Genomic DNA, 17,919 nt, shown 5'->3' on the forward strand with positions numbered 1-17,919 from the left:
AGAGCGCTGAGGCGAGGCCGGCGGGAGAGGCGCAGCAGGCCCCGAACCATGAGGCGGCGGCGGCGGCCTGAGGAGGAGGCGGAGCAGCAGCAGAAACAGCATCCCTGAGGGGAAGCCAGGCTAGGCCCGAAAGCCCAGCAGGACGGGAAGAGAAAGAGGCGGGCGGGCAGGCCGGGCCCAGCCATGGACAATCAGGTGAGGCGAGGGGGGGAGGGGCCGCCCTCGCCCCGCCCTCCCGCTCCACAAGAGGGGGGCGTGGCTTGGCTGCATTGGCTGCCCTTGCAGGCCCCGCCCCCCGCCTGGTGGAAAGGGGGCGGGGCTTTGACGGCCCTGAGGGGGAGAGGGGGCGTGGCGCGCCGTGGCGGTGCCGCAGAGCCCTGGCTCCTCCCCTTGGTGGGCGGGGCTTGCTGCTGGCCTTTTCCCACCCTCGTGGCTACGCCCCTCCCATCACACACACGGAAGGGGGCGGGGCTCTGCCTCGTGGGCGGGCTGCCAGCTGCCAAAGGGGCGGGGCTTGTCACCCTTGGTTGGGAAAGGGACCGCCGTGGTCATCTAGTCTGACCCCCCCTCGTGATGCAGGGATTATTATTATGATTTCCGTACGTTTCTGAGCGCAATTAGTGTGGACTGTCTTGCCAGAGTGGTGCATGCTCTGGTTGTCTCCGGCTTGGACTACTACCATGCGCTCTACGTGGGGCTACCTTTGAAGGTGACTCGGAAACTACAACTAATCCAGAATGCGGCAGCTAGACTGGTGACCGGGAGCGGCTGCCGAGACCATATAACACCAGTCCTGAAAGGCCTACATTGGCTCCCAGTACGTTTCCGGGCACAATTCAAAGTGTTGGTGCTGACCTTTCAAGCCATAAACAGCATCAGCCCAGTATACCTGAAGGAGCGTTTCCACCCCCATCGTTCTGCCCAGACGCTGAGGTTCAGCGCCGAGAGCCTTCTGGTGGTTCCCTCCCTGCGAGAAATGAGGTTACAGGGAACCAGGCAGAGGGCCTTATTGGTGGTGGCACCCTCCTTGTGGAACACACTCCCAACAGATGTCAAAGAGAAAAATAACTACCAAACTTTTAGAAGACATCTGAAGGCAGCCCTGTTTAGGGAAGCTTTTAATGTTTAATAGGTTATTGTATCTTAGTGTTTTGTTGGAAGCCGCCCAGAGTGGCTGGGGAAACCCAGCTAGATGGGCGAGGTACAAATAAATTATTATTATTATTATTATTATTATTATTATTATTATTATTATTTGCCCAACAGTATAGCTCCCTCCTCCAGTGACTGAAATGGGAAGGGAACAGGCCCCTCTCCTCCAGAGTATGGAAAGAGGAGCTGCCACGATCCAGGAAGGGGGTGTGGCTTTGCTCCATCCGAAGACTGGGAGCCCCCCCCCCAAAAAAAAAGAGTACGGACTGGAATGCTTGGGGGAGATGAGTGGCTCCTCCTCCTTCCCAGCCCATATCTGAGGGAGTGGAGTTTGGTTCTGCTGCCCAAAGGCACAGTTGTGTTTTGTGGACCTCCATTGTTCTGTTCTTTGCTCACCCCTCCATCCTATTAGCTGGGGAAAGAGGCGTTTCCACTCTTGGAGGTGGGTGTGTCTCCCTGAGAAGGGGAGGAGCTTGCGACTCAAAATTAGGGTAAGTGAAAGAGACTTGGGGGAGTTTGGAGTGCTTGGAGCCCAGCCCTTTCTCAGTGGGGGGGTGGAGGATGCTTGGAGAAGGAGGGCAGACAGCTACCCCTCCCGTTTCATGTACAGACGCTTCAGGTTGTGCAATTTCGGGTTGCGCACCGCACCGAACCCGTTAGTACCGGAACGGGTTACTTCCGGGTTTCGGCGCTTGCGTATGTGCCGAAGCGCTAAATTGCGCTTTGCACATGCACAGAAAGACCGAATTGCAACCCGCACATGCACAGACGTGGCGTTGCAGGTTGCGAACGTGCTTCCTGCACGGATCACATTCACAACCCGAGCATCCACTGTACATGTAAGCATATCTCTGCGTGTATATACACTAGCATGTATATCTGCACGTACACCTCAAAAATAAGATGAGGAAAGAGAGCTTTGCTTGCACGTATTGTCTTGTTGTAGTCAATGCTACAGGGAACCAGACAGAGGGCCTTCTCGGTAGTGGCGCCCGCCCTGTGGAACGCCCTCCCATCAGATGTCAAAGAGATAAATAATTACCTGACATTCAGAAGACATCTTAAGGCAGCCCTGTTCAGGGAAGTTTTTAATATGTAACGCTGTACTGTTTTTAACATGGATTGGGAGCCGCAGTGGCTGGGGAAACTCAGCCAGATGGGCAGGGTATAAATAATAAATTATTATTATTATTATTATTAATGCATCAGCTTTGTACAGCAGACCTACTAGTATTGTTTTCATACTTCTCAAGGTTGCCCAAGGCATGGCTGGCCCTAACCCTATAGGCCTTTGCTGATAATGTGCACCCACCTCCTGTCTATATAGCCGATTATATACTGGATCACCATTAATGTGTATCAGTATATACCTGGGTATAAGAACAGCTTTGTGTATTTGAAATGCAGTTATTTAGATAGCAACTACTGTATGTATCATATATGTATATATTCAGCAAGAATGGGCATGTGTGTCTGTATACACATGTTATATTTTATGTTTTTTGAATATCTTTAAATTTTCAATTCAACAAACACAGGCTACATGGGCAGCACATTCCACACACACGCTGAAATATGCATTATATTGAATACACATTATATAAACACACAAGCACATACAGCTGGCTACATGTGAATACTTCTGTGTTCATGTAAGCCTGTATCTAATTTATCTAAAACGTTTTGTAGCATGTAGCAAGGGGTACATGATGTTTATATAAATGTATATTTGATACAGTTTGCATATTGGATGTAAGATAAGGAGGCAGACTTACTCTTCTTGGTTATCAATGAACTGGTTCCTACATGGCTGTTCCACCACTTGATATCTTAACTGTGAAGTAGTCATTACAGTTCTAACACCAGAGGCCCATTTTTCATATCTCCTCGAAGGCTGTGTGTGTCAGCAGTTCCCAGACATAGAGGTCTGATTCATTCTTGATTTCTTGCCTCCTGAATCACTGGTAGCTGAAAGGTGAATAGACTCCACTGCAAAGCCCTGTGTTTTGAGGAGACGCGAGGAATTCTCCTTGCAATGTTTTATCTGCAATAGCCCATCCACACATGCAAGTTGCTTGTGGATATTGCAGTTACCAAACAATAACCATGTCTGTGTCACCTAGAGCGGTTCTCAAACTCTGGTCTGCGGCTCACAGATTTCATTCATGTGGTCTGTGGCATTTCTGCAATAAATCATATTGATTTTAGCTGCAGTTTTATTGCTTATATTGTATTCTATTGCATTACAGTTTGTATTTTGTAGAATTCAACTCGTAATACCATAAAAGAAAAAGAAATAAAAGAAACAATTAGAAATACAGTTAAAAATCATGCAGCACATTGTAATTGCTACAGTAGGAAAGAAAAACATTAAGTGATTCGCCAAGACCCCCAGCAGTTTTCAAGTGGTCCATGGCGAGTAAAGGTTTGGAAACCACTGCTGTAAAGGCAACCAGGACATCCCCGTTTGCACTCTTCAAATAATGTTCATCTTTATGTACATTTATGTGACCTCTCTAAAACACACACTGATGTTCTGGATGCATCACTGCACATATACAAGGATCCACTGGTAAATACATTTTTTGTTCTGGCACAAGCACGAAAGGAGAGTCTCTTCCTTTCTTGTGTTCCTGGAGAAACATGAGGACTCTCTGTGATGCCAGGCCAACTTAAGTAGCATGGAAGCTGGAAGTAATGCAAGTACTGTCCCTGGTGTTGTGTTGAACATGGAAGATGTTTGGGAGAGCCATGAGAGAGCTTCCTGCTGAATATATGAAGCTTAGCTGCCTTGGGGGTTAGTTTCCATTCCTATCTTCGGCTGTGGAGGAAGGCAAGGGGCTCACACACACACCTGGGCTCGCCCTTGAGCTCATATCATGCCAGAAGACGCTTATCCCCTTTAAGGGGAGCATCTTGACAAGAGCAGGTTACCAAGGGGAGCCCAGATTTGTTGACACCTGCACAAATATTAGCCCTTTCATTCTCAGGTACTGGATTTCAACAATACAACAAGACCAACCTTTACCCTTCCTTCTTACATATTTTTTTTGGGATTTCCTTACTAGGAAGTGACCCAGGTTCACTTCCCTGCTCTGCCACAGACCTTGTTGGGTGCTTGTGTTTCGGTTGAGGACGCTCAGCATGACTGATGCGGAAGCAGGACAGCACTCAAGCACAATAGGATGTTGAGTGAGAGGTCTGCACTATGAAGCCAGTAACGAGAGAGAGAAAGTCTTCTGAACGTAAAATAAATATGTCAGTGCCTCATGTTTTGCCATCATGTGTGTCCACCTTAATGCCCCCAAAGTATCTGTGCACTGCAAGATGCACATGTTTCGGGTGCATGTCCGTAGCTGTCAACCTTCCCTTTTTTTGCGGGAAATTCCCTTATTCCAGCGCTGCTATCCTGGATTGCTAGATATCGTGTAGACTGTCCCCGGGACAGGTGAGGCTGCTGATCCCTTATTTTCAAATCTGAAAGTTGACAGCTATGTGCATGTCCAGCATGTGCCCCTGTCCAATGCTGCTCTTTTGACTACTTGCAGTGGGAGCTCAAGGGACCCGTTCTTTTTGGGGGGGAGAGGAGATACTGGCTAGTTCCAAACATGCACCACCTTTGGATATGCACCTTATCCATATCTGCATTCAATCATAGAATTGGTGGGTGACTTTCAGACCATCTAGTTCAGGCGTAGGACACCCTTGGTCCTCAGGATGTTGCTAAGCTATAACGCCTGTCAGCCCCAGCCGCCTTAACCAATAGTCAGGGATGACAGAAGTGGCTGTTCAAGCAACATACAGAGGGTCAAAGGTTTCGCAGACATGACCAAGTCCGGCCTCTTGCATCCCCCAAAGGTGCAGCTTACGCTGGAAGACCTCCATTAAGGCCAATGGTCCTGTTGTCAAACTCTTCCATCAAGAAGCTCCCACTGTTCAACAGAACTCTGATCTCCTGTAACTTCCATCCGTAGTCCTGTGCTCTGAGGCAGCATTCAACCTTTCACCGTGAGGCATACCGTTTCAGGGGTACTGTATTTCTTCTTGTCGCTGCTGCGTCGACTTTGACATTCCTAGATGTTGCTTGTCTCCTTCCTCATTCCGTAACTCCCTTTGCCTCCCTAGTGCACGGTCCAGGTGAAGTTGGAGCTGGGGCACCGCGCCCAGCTACGGAAGAAGCCCACTACCGAGGGATTCACCCATGACTGGATGGTGTTTGTGCGAGGCCCAGAACAATTCGAGATCCAGCACTTTGTGGAGAGGGTGGTCTTCCGGTTGCACCAGAGCTTCCCTAAACCGAAACGTGGTGAGTTCATGTGTGTGTGTGCCGTATTTTTCGCTCTGTAAGCGCACCAGACCACAAGACGCACCTAGTTTTTGGAGGAGGAAAACAAGAAAAAAAGTATTCTGAATCTCAGAAGTCAGAACAGCAAGAGGGATCGCTGCACAGTGAAAGCAGCGATCCCTCTTGCTGTTCTGGCTTCTGGGATAGCTGCGCAGCCTGCATTCGCTCCATAAGACGCACACACATTTCCCCTTACTTTTTAGGAGGGGAAAAGTGAGTCTTATAGAGCAAAAAATATGGTAGCTTTCTCTGTAGGTGTGTTCTGCCATACTTCAAAGCACACAAGCGCTCCCATTGGGGACAGAGTACACATGCAAGCCCTGCCCTCATCCCCCCCAATACCCCACTGCTAACACCAAGATATGCTCAGTCCCTGACAACCTCCATGTTGAATGGAATCTGCCAGGGGCTTCTCCTTGTGTTTGCTTGAACACAACCAAAATGCCTCTTGTGGTTGGGGAATCCTCAACCACAGAACAGTGAAGGGTACCCTGCTCTTCATCAGATGAACAGGAGTAGAAACCCCCTGTAGACCTTCCCCAGTCAGCACAGGGGTTGTTGTCGGCTGTTCATGGGAGAGCTTTGGGGTGCGTGGCTTGCTTGAGAATCCCTGCACCACCCATCCACATATGCAGGGTTGGATCCAGCGCTGGTCGTACTCAGAGTAAGTCTATTGAAAGGATGTACATGGCCTGTTTGGGTCCATTCATCTCAGTGGCTGTGCTCCGAGTAGGATTTAGCTAGATTTAGCAGCCCACAGAATTCGCTTCTTTTGACGAACGCCTGAACTGTCAGCGAGCCAGAAGTACCTGCAGGCCAGAAGTGAATGGCTCCTTTCTCACTGCAGTCCTGCTCCTTGAGTGAGAACAATTGTTGGCCTAACACGTGGGTAGGCAACCTAAGGCCCGGGGGCTGGATCCGGCCCAATCACCTTCTCAGTCCAGCCCACGGACGGCCCAGGAATCAGCATATTTTTACAAGGGCAGAATGTGTGCTTTTATTGAAAATGCATCTCTGGGTTATTTGTGGGGCATAGGAATTTGTTCATTTGTTTTTTTCAAAATATAGTCCGGCCCCCCACAAGGTCGGAGGGGCAGTGGACCGGCCCCCTCCTGAAAAAGTTTGCTGCCCCTGGCCTAACACAAGGACGCTATGCTTGATGCATTATCATCATCTCCATATTGGACTGCGAGAGACCCCTGTCTGAAACCCTGGAGAGCTGCTGCCGGCCTGTGTAGACAGTACTGAACTAGGTGGGCCAGAGGTCCAACAAGATACTAAGGTTCAAGGCAGCTTCCTATGTTCCTGTAATAGGTTATTGTTTCCAATAGTGTATCACTCTGGAGTGTTTCACAAACATGATCTTGTAATCCTTACAACAGACCTGTAATTGCTATCTGTATTGCTATCCTCATTCTCTAGGTAGGTGTGGAGATGCTCAGATTGGCAAAGAAAGAGAAGCTTGCCTGAGGCTACATAGCGTAGAAGCTAGCCAACCTGTATGTTTCTTCTGCGATCCAACAGCCCTGAAGTTTTAATACTTAATTTCTGCTTTCCTTCTCAGTTTGCAAAGAACCTCCTTATAAAGTGGAGGAGTCGGGCTATGCTGGCTTCATTATGCCCATTGAAGTCCACTTCAAAAACAAGGTATCCTTTCAATCTCTCCTCCTTGCCGCCCCCGGGCTCCCTTCTTGCTTCCCCTTAAAACACCCGGCAGACTTAGCGGGCTAGCCAGCCCCTACAGCAATGTAGCTGAACCGCATTGGCCCAACCCAAGTTTTTATCCAGGTCCAGTTATCATTTAACCTGCTCGTTTTGAAGCAATGAGGCGGTCTGTGCATTTCATGCACATTTTCATGCGTTGATCTATCATGGGATCTCCAGATAAGCAAAGGACCTTGATGATCTGCCCCTTGATGTTCCTTTTCTTTCACATCTCTGCATCTCTTTGTGGGGAGGTCTCCAGTGCGCTGCTCGTGGGCGTGACAGCAGCTTCAGACACCTCCCAAGACCCCCTGTCCCTCCCAAATTCTTTTTTTTTTAAATTAAATTAGTTTTTGTTGATGGGAGTGTTCAGTTTCTTCTGTTTGTTTCGTTTCTTAAGCAAATCACTTTGCAGCATAGAGCCACTGAAGCGATGTGCCGTGTAACTTAAATGTTGGCATTTTGACTTTGTGGGGGCTGGTTCTCAGCATTGCCAGTTTTTCTTCTGCTAAATAGATATTCTGCGGTGCCCACAACAGATTACAGTGGTGCCTCGCAAGACGAAATTAATTCGTTCCGCAAGTTTTTTCTTCTTGCGAGTTTTTCGTCTTGCGAAGCACGGTTTCCCATAGGAATGTGTTGAAAATCAATTAATGCGTTCCTATGGAGACTGCCTTCAGACCAGGTCCGGGGACAGTCTGTCCCCGGACCTCTTCTGAAGGCTGGCGGGGGGAGAAGGACTTTTCTCTCCACCGCCAGCCTTCAGAACAGCCTTCTGAAGGCTGGCGGTGGGAAGAAAAGCCCTTCTCCCGCCGCCAGCCTTCAGAAGAGTTCCCGCAGGGCTGCCTAGGCTGCGGATAGCAGCCTGCTGCCCGGCGCAAGGGGCAGACATTCGCAGCTTGGGGAGCCCTGCAGGACTTCCCCGCAGGGCTCTCCAAGCTGCGGATAGCAGCCTGCTGCCCCGCTCGAGGGGCGCTCTTAAGCAGAGCGCCCCTCGCGCGGGGCAGACATTCCCAGCTTGGGGAGCCCTGCAGGACTTCCCCGCAGGGCTCTCCAAGCTGCGGATAGCAGCCTGCTGCCCCGCGCGAGGGGCGCTCTTAAGCAGAGCGCCCCTCGCGCGGGCCAGACATTCCCAGCTTGGGGAGCCCTGCAGGACTTCCCCGCAGGGCTCTCCAAGCTGCGGATAGGGGTAGCAGGCTGCTATCCGCCCTCCAGATGTTTTGGGGCTACAACTCCCATCATACTTAGATAACAGGACCAGTGGTCAGGGATGATGGGAATTGTAGTCCCAAAACATCTGGAGGGCTGAGTTTGGGGATGCCTGTTTTAAAAGCAGGTAGAACAATGAATAGATTGTGTTGGCCCCAAACCAGCACCTTAGAATATGTAACCTTCCTCTGACTTCGGTTGGTACCTGATCTTTGCACCGTTATCCATGATGAGATAAAAGTCCAGGCCCGATTGCCGTGAGGGCTGCCCCTAATGCCCTTCTGGAAAACCTTTCGACTCAGAGTACTGCAGTCAGGCCGCAAATTGGAATGTGAGGAATGGAGTTGTGTTCTTGCCAGTCCTCCAGGATCCTCCCTGCCCACCTCTGTGCCTGGAAGGTACACTTCAGAGTGCACACTTTGACCTAAGCAGCCAAAAGCTTTTGGGCTTGGGATAGGCTGTTCCCATACAAGCCTGCCTGTGTTTGAAGTTTCGGCTGGGTTGCCCTCTATGTCTGCTGTGTTTTGTTCTGCGTTTGTTGCCTATCTTCCAAGTGTGTTTCAGTATTGTTCTAAGCCATGGCAGGGACCGGGGCGAAAAGAGAGCCATGTCTGAATGTCAGTATAGCAATAAGTAACCAAACAAACCCCTGTGTTGCAAAGAGAACGTCAGCAATGTCTAGGCAACAGAATGACGATGTACATACGCAAAGACAATCTTTATAGAATTCCTTTAAACCATAACAAGTGCAAAATAATCTTAAGTCTCAAAGTCTCTGAAAATCTTTACATGAAGCGAGGCACCAGACTTTGCACGATGAAAGACAAGCTGTGAAGCTTTGTGTGTTCAGCAAATATGATGTCCAACAGTAAGCAGTGACTACATTATTACACGAGCACTGTTCCACAGCATTTGATATTTTCATTTACATACATTCATTCAAAATAAGATGGGTTTATGAAGCAATTCTATATCTTCCCACCACGGTGACAAAGAATTCTACGAAACAGTAGTCAGTATCCAGAATCACTGTTCAGTGTTGGACATCATATTTGCTGAATACACAAAGCTTCACAGCTTGTCTTTCATCGTACAAAGTTTGGTAAAAGGTAAAGGGACCCCTGACCATTAGGTCCAGTTGTGGCCGACTCTGGGGTTGCGGCGCTCATCTCGCTTTATTGGCGGAGGGAGCCGGCGCTTGTCCGCAGACAGCTTCCGGGTCATGTGGCCAGCATGACTAAGCCGCTTCTGGCGAACCAGAGCAGCACATGGAAACACTGTTTACCTTCCCGCTGGAGCAGTACCTATTTATCTACTTGCACTTTGTGCTTTTGAACTGCTAGGTTGGCAGGAGCTGGGACCGAACAATGGGAGCTCACCCCGTCACAGGGATTCGAACTGCCGACCTTCTGATCGGCAAGGCCTAGGCTCTGTGGTTTAACCCACAGCGCCACCTGCGTCCCACAAAGTTTGGTACCTCACATCATTTAAAGAGTTTCAGAGACTTTGAGACTAAAGATTATTTTGTACTTGTTATGGTCTGAAGGAATTCTATAAAGATGTGGTCTGTTGCGTATGTACATGGTCATCTTGTTGCCTAGACATTGCTGAATGTCTGTATAGGCAACCCTGAGCTAGAAGTGCCAAAAGCCTGACTCAATACAAGGCATCTCTCTGCGTTCGTATATATAGTTGTTAAAACCCCTTCATGAGGCTTTTCCTCCTTTGCTTTCAGGAGGAACCGAAGAAAGTTTGCTTCACCTACGATCTTTTCTTGAACCTGGAGGGGAATCCGCCCGTCAACCACCTGCGCTGTGAGAAGTTGACCTTCAACAACCCCACCAAGGAATTCCGCCGAAAACTAATCAGGGCTGGTGGGGTGAGTAGCCAAGACAAGATGCACCCTGGTCTTTGCATGCTCAGTGTAATGACTGTTTGCTGTTCTTTGGATCGATCTAGCCAAAAGCTCATAGCAGAATGGGTTTTGTGAAGTGCTGTTACGCTCTTTACAGTGGTACCTCGCAAGACGAATGCCTCGCAAGACAAAAAACTCGCAAGACGAAAGGGTTTTTGGTTTTTTGAGCTGCTTCGCAAGACGATTTTCCCTATGGGCTTGCTTCGCAAGACGGAAAGGTCTTGCAAGTTTGTTTCCTTTTTCTTAACACCGTTAATACAGTTGCGACTTGACTTCGAGGAGCAACTCATAGCACGTGGTGTGGTAGCCTTTTTTGAGGTTTTTGAAGACTTTAGTGATTTTTGAAGCTTTTCCAAAACTTTCCCGGCACCGTGCTTCTCAAGACGACAAAAATCGCAAGACGACAAAACCCGCGGAACGAATTAATTTCGTCTTGCGAGGCACCACTGTATTTCTAGGCTGGGAAACAGGATGAGGGTGATAGAGTTTTGTTGTGTGGTGCAGAGAAAATGACTGGATAATATGATAAAATGACTGGAAAATATGAAGAACAGAGGTTCTGACGAACGGATTATTAAAAACGTGTGAGGTAAACGGTGGAAGTCTTTTTTTAAAAAAAACCCTATTTAAGGTAGATAAGGACAAGATGAAATTATACAATTGAATATAAATATAGATGGGAAATGGCTATGTATTGTGAGTACTTATCTACTTTTAAAAATTTTCACTTATGATCTTTTTCTTTTACTTCTTTATTCTTTCTTTGTTCTTTTTTCTGATATCTTTCATTTCACTGCTTTATTGTGAATAGCATTTTATAGAGGTATAAATAACTGTAAATATGATAAGAGACAAAATATTCTCTAATTCTTTTTCCTTGGTTAGATGTATTTTCTTTTTATTTTGTATTTTCTTTTGTTCTGAATATGTATGTTTTCTAATTTGTACTTAATAAAAATATTACTTTTTTAAAAAAGAAAATGGCCGGATAGGGGATTTCTGGAATTTGCTGGCACAAAGGTGTGGAACAGCATTAATATCCAAGTTGTCTCTCCTTAGGTGGTGGTCATGCCAGAAGGTGCCGAAACAGTGTCCAGGCCAAGTCCTGACTACCCCATGTTACCCACAATACCGCTCTCTGCCTTCTCTGATCCGAAAAAGACCAAACCACCCCATGGGTCAAAGGTGAGTCACTTGGGAAGAGTGTGGGAATGTCCTTCCAAAATGATGAGGTCTAGAATCTTTCGTCGTTCCCATTCTGCAGAGACACTAAAGCCCTCCAAAGAGGCATAGAATTATGTGCACACTATATATACCGTATTTTTTGCTCTATAAGACTCACTTTTTCCCTCCTAAAAAGTAAGGGGAAATGTGTGTGCGTCTTACGGAGCGAATGCAGGCCGCGCAGCTATCCCAGAAGCCAGAACAGCAAGAGGGATCGCTGCTTTCACTGCGCAGCGATCCCTCTTGCTGTTCTGGCTTCTGAGATCCAGAATATTTTTTTTCTTGCTTTCCTCCTCCAAAAACTAGGTGCGCCTTGTGGTCTGGTTCATCTTATAGAGCGAAAAATACAGCATTCCCTTTGGCTTCAGCATTGTATTATGGTTGAGTTGAACTAGTGGCTGGGAATAACAGGGAATTGGGTTTCAGGTAAACTTTAAGCAAACCTCCACTGGTCAAGGCCATTCAAGAGTGGGCCAGGCTGCTTTAGGAGGTGGTGGGCTCTCCCATCACTGGAGGTGTTGAAGTAAAGACCGGGCAGTCATCTGTCAGGGATGCAGTAGTACCTGGTTGGACTTACGACTTCTAATTATTTGATACGTGTAAAGGAAATTGGGGTTGCTCGTGCGTAAAGGGTGCTGCAGCTCTAGGCAACGTTGCCTGGCTAAACCTTTCCCTGGCTGGACAGCCCTTTCTCCATGGCTGTGTCAGTCGCTGGCAGAATCCGTCAGTGGGCGTTTTCTGAACTTCTTCCAGCATAAAAATTCTTTCACCCCAAGTCTCCGCCTAGCCTCTCTGCGCGGAAGTCTCCTGCGCAGAGTGGGCGTGCCCAACGGAGGTCCTGGGCTCTCCCCGCTGCTCTCTGTGGAAGAGTCTTGGAGCCCTCTCTCCGCAGTCCCCCCTTGCTTCCTGGTGTCCCTCCTATTTCCTTCCTCAAAGGAAACTCTCTCTCTCTCCCTGCTGGTCCCTTCTCCTGCATCGTTAGGGAGCCTTACCTCCACTCTAGGCTCCGATGGCAGTTCCCTGACAATACCCTAGGCCAGAGAGCCTAGGTAATCCTGCACTTGCAATCGTTATTGCAGAATCCTCAGTCTTTGCATTAGTATAAATTGGAAAGAATATGAATATCTGTTTTAATAGCACTGATTGGAAATATACAAGGGGCGGGTAACTGACCTGTATTAATTATTCTTGAATAACTGAGGGAATGGCTGTCCTGAAGCAAGCCGAGCACAAGTCAGGGGTTGGAAAACTGTGCCTTGCCTGTGAGACTTCAGCTTGCTTCATTAGCGTCCTATGCAATCAAGGCTACAGCACCTCTGACACACATTTCTCGGTCTGTGGTCCAGTGAAGCCGCAGAGTTGATTTCTGAGAATGTGTAGTGAAAAGGGGGATCCCGCTAGAACTTGTGAGTTGCCCAACTAGGAAAATGTGGGGTGCAAGTACTGTTTTGGACCAGTGTAAATCTATGGAGGAAGGAAGGGCCTTCCTGGATGAATGGGTGTTGCAGCCCCTTTTATTCCTCTGTTCCATTGTTTTATTTTCTGCTAGTTTCTGTCTGTTTACCATTTTGCTTTCTTCTGAATTTGAAAGAACACGGCCACAGTGAGATACGACTTACCGTATTTTTCGCTGTATAAGACGCACTTTTCCCCTCCTAAAAAGTAAGGGGGAATGTGCGTGCGTCTTATGGAGCGAATTGCAGGCTGCGCAGCTATCGCTGAAGCCAGAACAGCAAGAGGGAGAGCTGCGCAGGGAAAGCAGCGATCCCTCTTGCTGTTCTGACTTCTGGGACAGCCGCGCAAAGCCTCTTCAGGGCAACGGGAGGAACACTTTGCTTCACTGGAGAGGCGCTGCGCAGAGAGGGAAAGCTGCACAGCGCCCCTTCAGCAAAGCGGGAGGAGAAATGGAGCCCCTTCCGTTTCTCCTCCCGCTTTGCTGGAGAAGCGCCGCACAGATTCAGAATATTTTTTTTCTTGTTTTCCTCTAAAACTAGGTGCGTCTTATGGTCAGGTGCGTCTTATAGAGCGAAAAAATACGGTAGCTGATTATCTGAATGCTTCCTGCATGGTGGCTTTCCCTTTGGAGGAAGATTCCATTTTCTCCGCAGAACCCAATCCTTTCTTACAGGACGGGATGATTAAACTTTGCTGGTCTTTTCATTTCTCCACCGGTGCTTAGGAGGCCAACAAAGATGGCAGCAAAGCTTCCAAGCCACACAAGGTCACCCGAGAGCATCGCGAGAGGCCCAGGAAAGACTCGGAGAGCAAAAACTCCTCCAGAGACCTTGAAAGGGAGCCGGGTAAACCTGTGAAGGACTCCTCCAGGAAACCCACTGAGAACAAGGTGCCCAAAGAGGAGAAGACCCTCCCGAAAGCTGCTTTCAAGGAGCCCAAGCTGGCTCTCAAGGAGCCCAAGCTGGAGAACACGTCGCCAAAGGGTGGCCCTCCACCGCCAGACGTGAAGCCTTCCAGCAAAAGGCCCTCTGCGGTGGAGTCTCCAAAACCCAGCGCTAAGAAGCCGAAGAAGAGCAGCTCCAAAGCAGCCAAGACCGTCCCGGCAACGTCCCCTCGGACTTCGTCTTACGCCGAGAAGAAGCCAGCCAAGGAGAAGCCGAGCGCCAAAGTGGAGAAGATGAAAACGGAGACGGAAACGAAGGCCATCAAAAAACCCATGGAGGTGGCGGTGGCAGAGGACTCCAATTCTGAGGATGAAGCTTCTCTGAAGTCAGAGGTGAGGGGTCTGCTCTCTTCCCTGCAAGGCCAGGCAGGGCTGCGCTGTATGGTGTCTACTGAGTGTAGGCAATTACTGTATTTTTTGCTCTATAAGACTCACTTTTCCCCTCCTAAAAAGTAAGGGGAAATGTGTGTGCGTCTTATGGAGCGAATGCAGGCTGCGCAGCTATCCCAGAAGCCAGAACAGCAAGAGGGATTGCTGCTTTCGCTGCACAGCGATCCCTCTTGCTGTTCTGGCTTCTGAGATTCAGCATATTTTTTTCCTTGTTTTCCTCCTCCAAAAACCAGGTGCGTCTTGCGGTCTGGTGCGTCTTATAGAGCGAAAAATACGGTGAATGCAATCCATGCTGAAGACAGACCTGTTTGGACCTGGAGCTCTTGTTGAGTTTCAGTCCTGCACCTGCCTTCTCTGCTGCCCTCTAGGTCCTGCTGATATTTATTCTTAGGATTCGTGTTTCAGAATGCAGGGAAACCCTAGAGGTGAGGTACAATGGTGGTTTCCCTCACTACCATCCTAAAATACTTAAGAAATGGCCAGTTTCCCCCCTCTCAGATTCCAGCCTGAGAGGGCTCATGGGGAGCTGAATGGTTTTGCAAAACTTTTTCTTTAACCATATTTAAAAACAAAAACGGTTAAGCCACTCTTTTCTCCAACGTGCTCAGGGCATGCATGCATAAATAAATAAATATTTTTATTAATCCTGTGCCGACTATCTGACTGGCTTGCCCCAGCCGCTCAACAAATATTAAAAATGCAATGAAACTTAGGACGTTAAAAACTTGATTGCAGCCACTGCATTGGCTGTCCCAGGCAGCCCAAGCACTGACTAGACCAGGGGTCGGCAAGGTTTACCTCGCCTGGGCCGGTTCACTCCAGCAGAGAGCCCTCCGTGGGCCACGATTTCTGGCGTCTGCGCAGACACAACTTTTGGCGTCTGCGCATGCTCAGATGCGGTTTCCAGCACCGCAGAAGCAAGCCCCCGTGCCGCGCTGTGCCGGTTTAGCGCAGCGGGTGGGGACTCGCCGAGCGGGCAGCTCAGTTTGGGGGCAGCTCGTGGGCCGGTTAAACAACCCCCGTGGGCCGCTTGTGGCCCATGGGCCTTAGGTTGCCGACCCCTGGACTAGACCCTGGTCACTTTAGCTTGTAACCTGCCCTGGGACCTCAGGGTGAAGGCTGGGTAATAAATTGTAATTGTTAATAGGGGCCCCTTGGTCCATAGTGCCACCCCGTACTCTCCATCATTCTTACCACATGTTCCAGATCTGGGTCAAGGAAGAAGGTCTGGCCTTCCACCCTGGGAAACCTTGATTCCAGTCAAGCCACCCACACACCACCCTCAGGCTCAGGGTGGATTTGATTTAAATTACAGTGGTACCTCTGGTTACGTACTTAATTCGTTCCGGAGGTCCGTTCTTAACCTGACACTGTTCTTAACCTGAAGCACCACTTTAGCTAATGGGGCCTCCTGCTGCTGCCACGCTGCCGCCGCGCGATTTCTGTTCTCATCCTGAAGCAAAGTTCTTAACCCGAGGTAATATTTCTGGGTTAGCGGAGTCTGTAACCTGAAGCGTATGTAACCCCAGGTACCACTGTACCGCTCTGTTCTCCCTTTATCTACTTGCACTTTGACATGCTTTCGAACTGCTAGGTTGGCAGGAGCAGGGACTGAGCAACGGGAGCTCACCCCATTGCGGGGATTTGAACCGCCGACCTTCTGATCGGCAAGTCCTAGGCTCTGTGGTTTAACCCACAGCGCCTATTACGGCTGTGTCCCCCCCCCAACACAGCTGTGTCTTTCTTAAGTCCTGAGAAGAAGCTTGACCAGACTTCCAAGCCTGTGATGTAATCCTCTTGGTTACTAAAGGACAAAACCGAAGAACCTTCCATGGGAAATAAAAGAAATTGGGCTGGGCTGCCATCTCTCTCTCTGCCATTCTGCTATACGGACCAAAGGGTTGAAATTAATTCTCTCTCTTCCTTCTTCCTTTCTCTGTGTCGACTGAAGTCCGCCCCATCCAGCCCTTCCAACTCCAGCTCCAGCTCCGACTCCAGCTCCGACTCTGATTTCGAGCCATCTCAGAACCACAGCCAAGGTGCGTTGCTGTTTGGAAATCTCACGTGAGTCTTGGTGTCAATTAAGCCTACGATGCCTCCCTCCCAAGTGTGAGGTTTTTGTTTGTCATACTGGCCCAATAATAGCCACCGGTTCATAAAACCCGGCACTCAACGTTGTGCTTCCTGAATGCTGAAAGCGCTTAGCTAAAGGCACAGAAAAGCTTGACAAGGGCTGATGTAAGTCAAGCGACTGAGCTGGAAAACTGGAAGCGCCCAGTTTAGGCCCCCTTAGGTGGTCCAGTGGACCATAAAGAAGGCTGATCGCCGAAGAATGGATGCTTTTGAATTCTGGTGCTGGAGGAGACTCTTGAGAGCCCCATGGACTGCAAGAAGATCAAACCTCTCCATTCTGAAGGAAATCAGCCCTGAGTGCTCACTGGAAGGACAGACCCTGAAGCTGAGGCTCCAAGACTTTGGCCACCTCATGAGAAGAGAAGACTCCCTGGAGAAGACACTGATGCTGGGAAAGATGGAGGGCACAAGGAGAAGGGGACGACAGAGGACAAGGTGGTTGGACAGTGTTCTTGAAGCTACCAGCATGAGTTTGACCAAACTGCGGAAGGCAGTGGAAGACTGGCGTGATCTGGTCCAGGGGGTCATGAAGAGGCGGACACGACTAAACAACAACAGGTGGTCCAGGGCAAGTCATTCTCTCTCAGTCTCAATTGGTGCTGAACTAAATCCACCTACATCAGCCATCTTTTAGCACAACCCTGCGAGGCAGTTCAGCACCAACTGAGGCTGAGAGAGAGTGACTTGCCGTAGGCCACCTAAGGGGGACGAAACTGGGCGCTTCCAGTTTTCCAGCTCAGTCTCTTGACTTACATCAGCCCTTGTCAAGGTTTTGTGTGCCTTTAGTTAAGTAGCTTCCTTTTTTAAAATAGTGCCGCTGTAGAAAGTCATGCCACTTGGCTAGACATAAACGCGGCAGCCTCACCAGTTCCCCGAAAACCCCAGAGAGCTGTTGTCTGCCAGCAGAGACCAGCCTCCTCCAACCCTGCGGGCTCCCGGTGTTTCAGTCAGCATGGCCGGACATCGAAGAGTTGCAAATTTATTTTTTTTTAAATAATAAATGTTTATTAGGATTTTACAAAACATAGAAATCAAACAATCGCATAAATCAAAACAGAAACCAAAAATCAGAAAATACACACTTAATAAAAAAAAAGAAAAAAGAAAAATCCACTTTTAAGTTTCAAGGTTCTATATCCCTTTTTCATGACCTCCTCACATCTCCCTTTTTTGTGTTCCTCTTTATTCCATCAAATTCAGCAAATTCTAACCCTCTTTCAAACCTCATTTATAATTATATATTCCCACTTATTATGTCTCTAATTTCCCTTATCTTGGTCCTTTACTCCACCTTATATGCTTTGACATAATATTATTCTAGTCATACCCCCCTTCTCTTTTAAAATTCTTTTTTCATAGTTCTTTTAACCATATCCCAAATGCCATGTTACCTTCACATCCCACATCATTTTAACATTCAAACATTTTACAATATTTCTGTAGATAATC

The 17,919-nt window shown here is 48.5% G+C and overlaps 1 protein-coding gene across 1 annotated transcript in view; it reads left to right on the plus strand.

Moving 5' to 3' along the window:
• Window positions 1-17,919, plus strand: part of MLLT1 (MLLT1 super elongation complex subunit) — a 28,649-nt gene continuing 10,730 nt past the window's right edge. The window contains exons 1-7 of the mRNA XM_053372740.1: window positions 1-195; window positions 5,278-5,458; window positions 7,062-7,144; window positions 10,146-10,289; window positions 11,385-11,510; window positions 13,729-14,280; window positions 16,289-16,376. Of these exons, the coding sequence (XP_053228715.1) occupies window positions 184-195; window positions 5,278-5,458; window positions 7,062-7,144; window positions 10,146-10,289; window positions 11,385-11,510; window positions 13,729-14,280; window positions 16,289-16,376 (1,186 nt within the window). The 5' untranslated portion in view covers window positions 1-183. The remainder of the gene's footprint in view (window positions 196-5,277; window positions 5,459-7,061; window positions 7,145-10,145; window positions 10,290-11,384; window positions 11,511-13,728; window positions 14,281-16,288; window positions 16,377-17,919) is intronic.

This window comes from Podarcis raffonei, chromosome 18 (assembly GCF_027172205.1).
Source record: "Podarcis raffonei isolate rPodRaf1 chromosome 18, rPodRaf1.pri, whole genome shotgun sequence".
Lineage (NCBI taxonomy): Eukaryota > Metazoa > Chordata > Lepidosauria > Squamata > Lacertidae > Podarcis > Podarcis raffonei.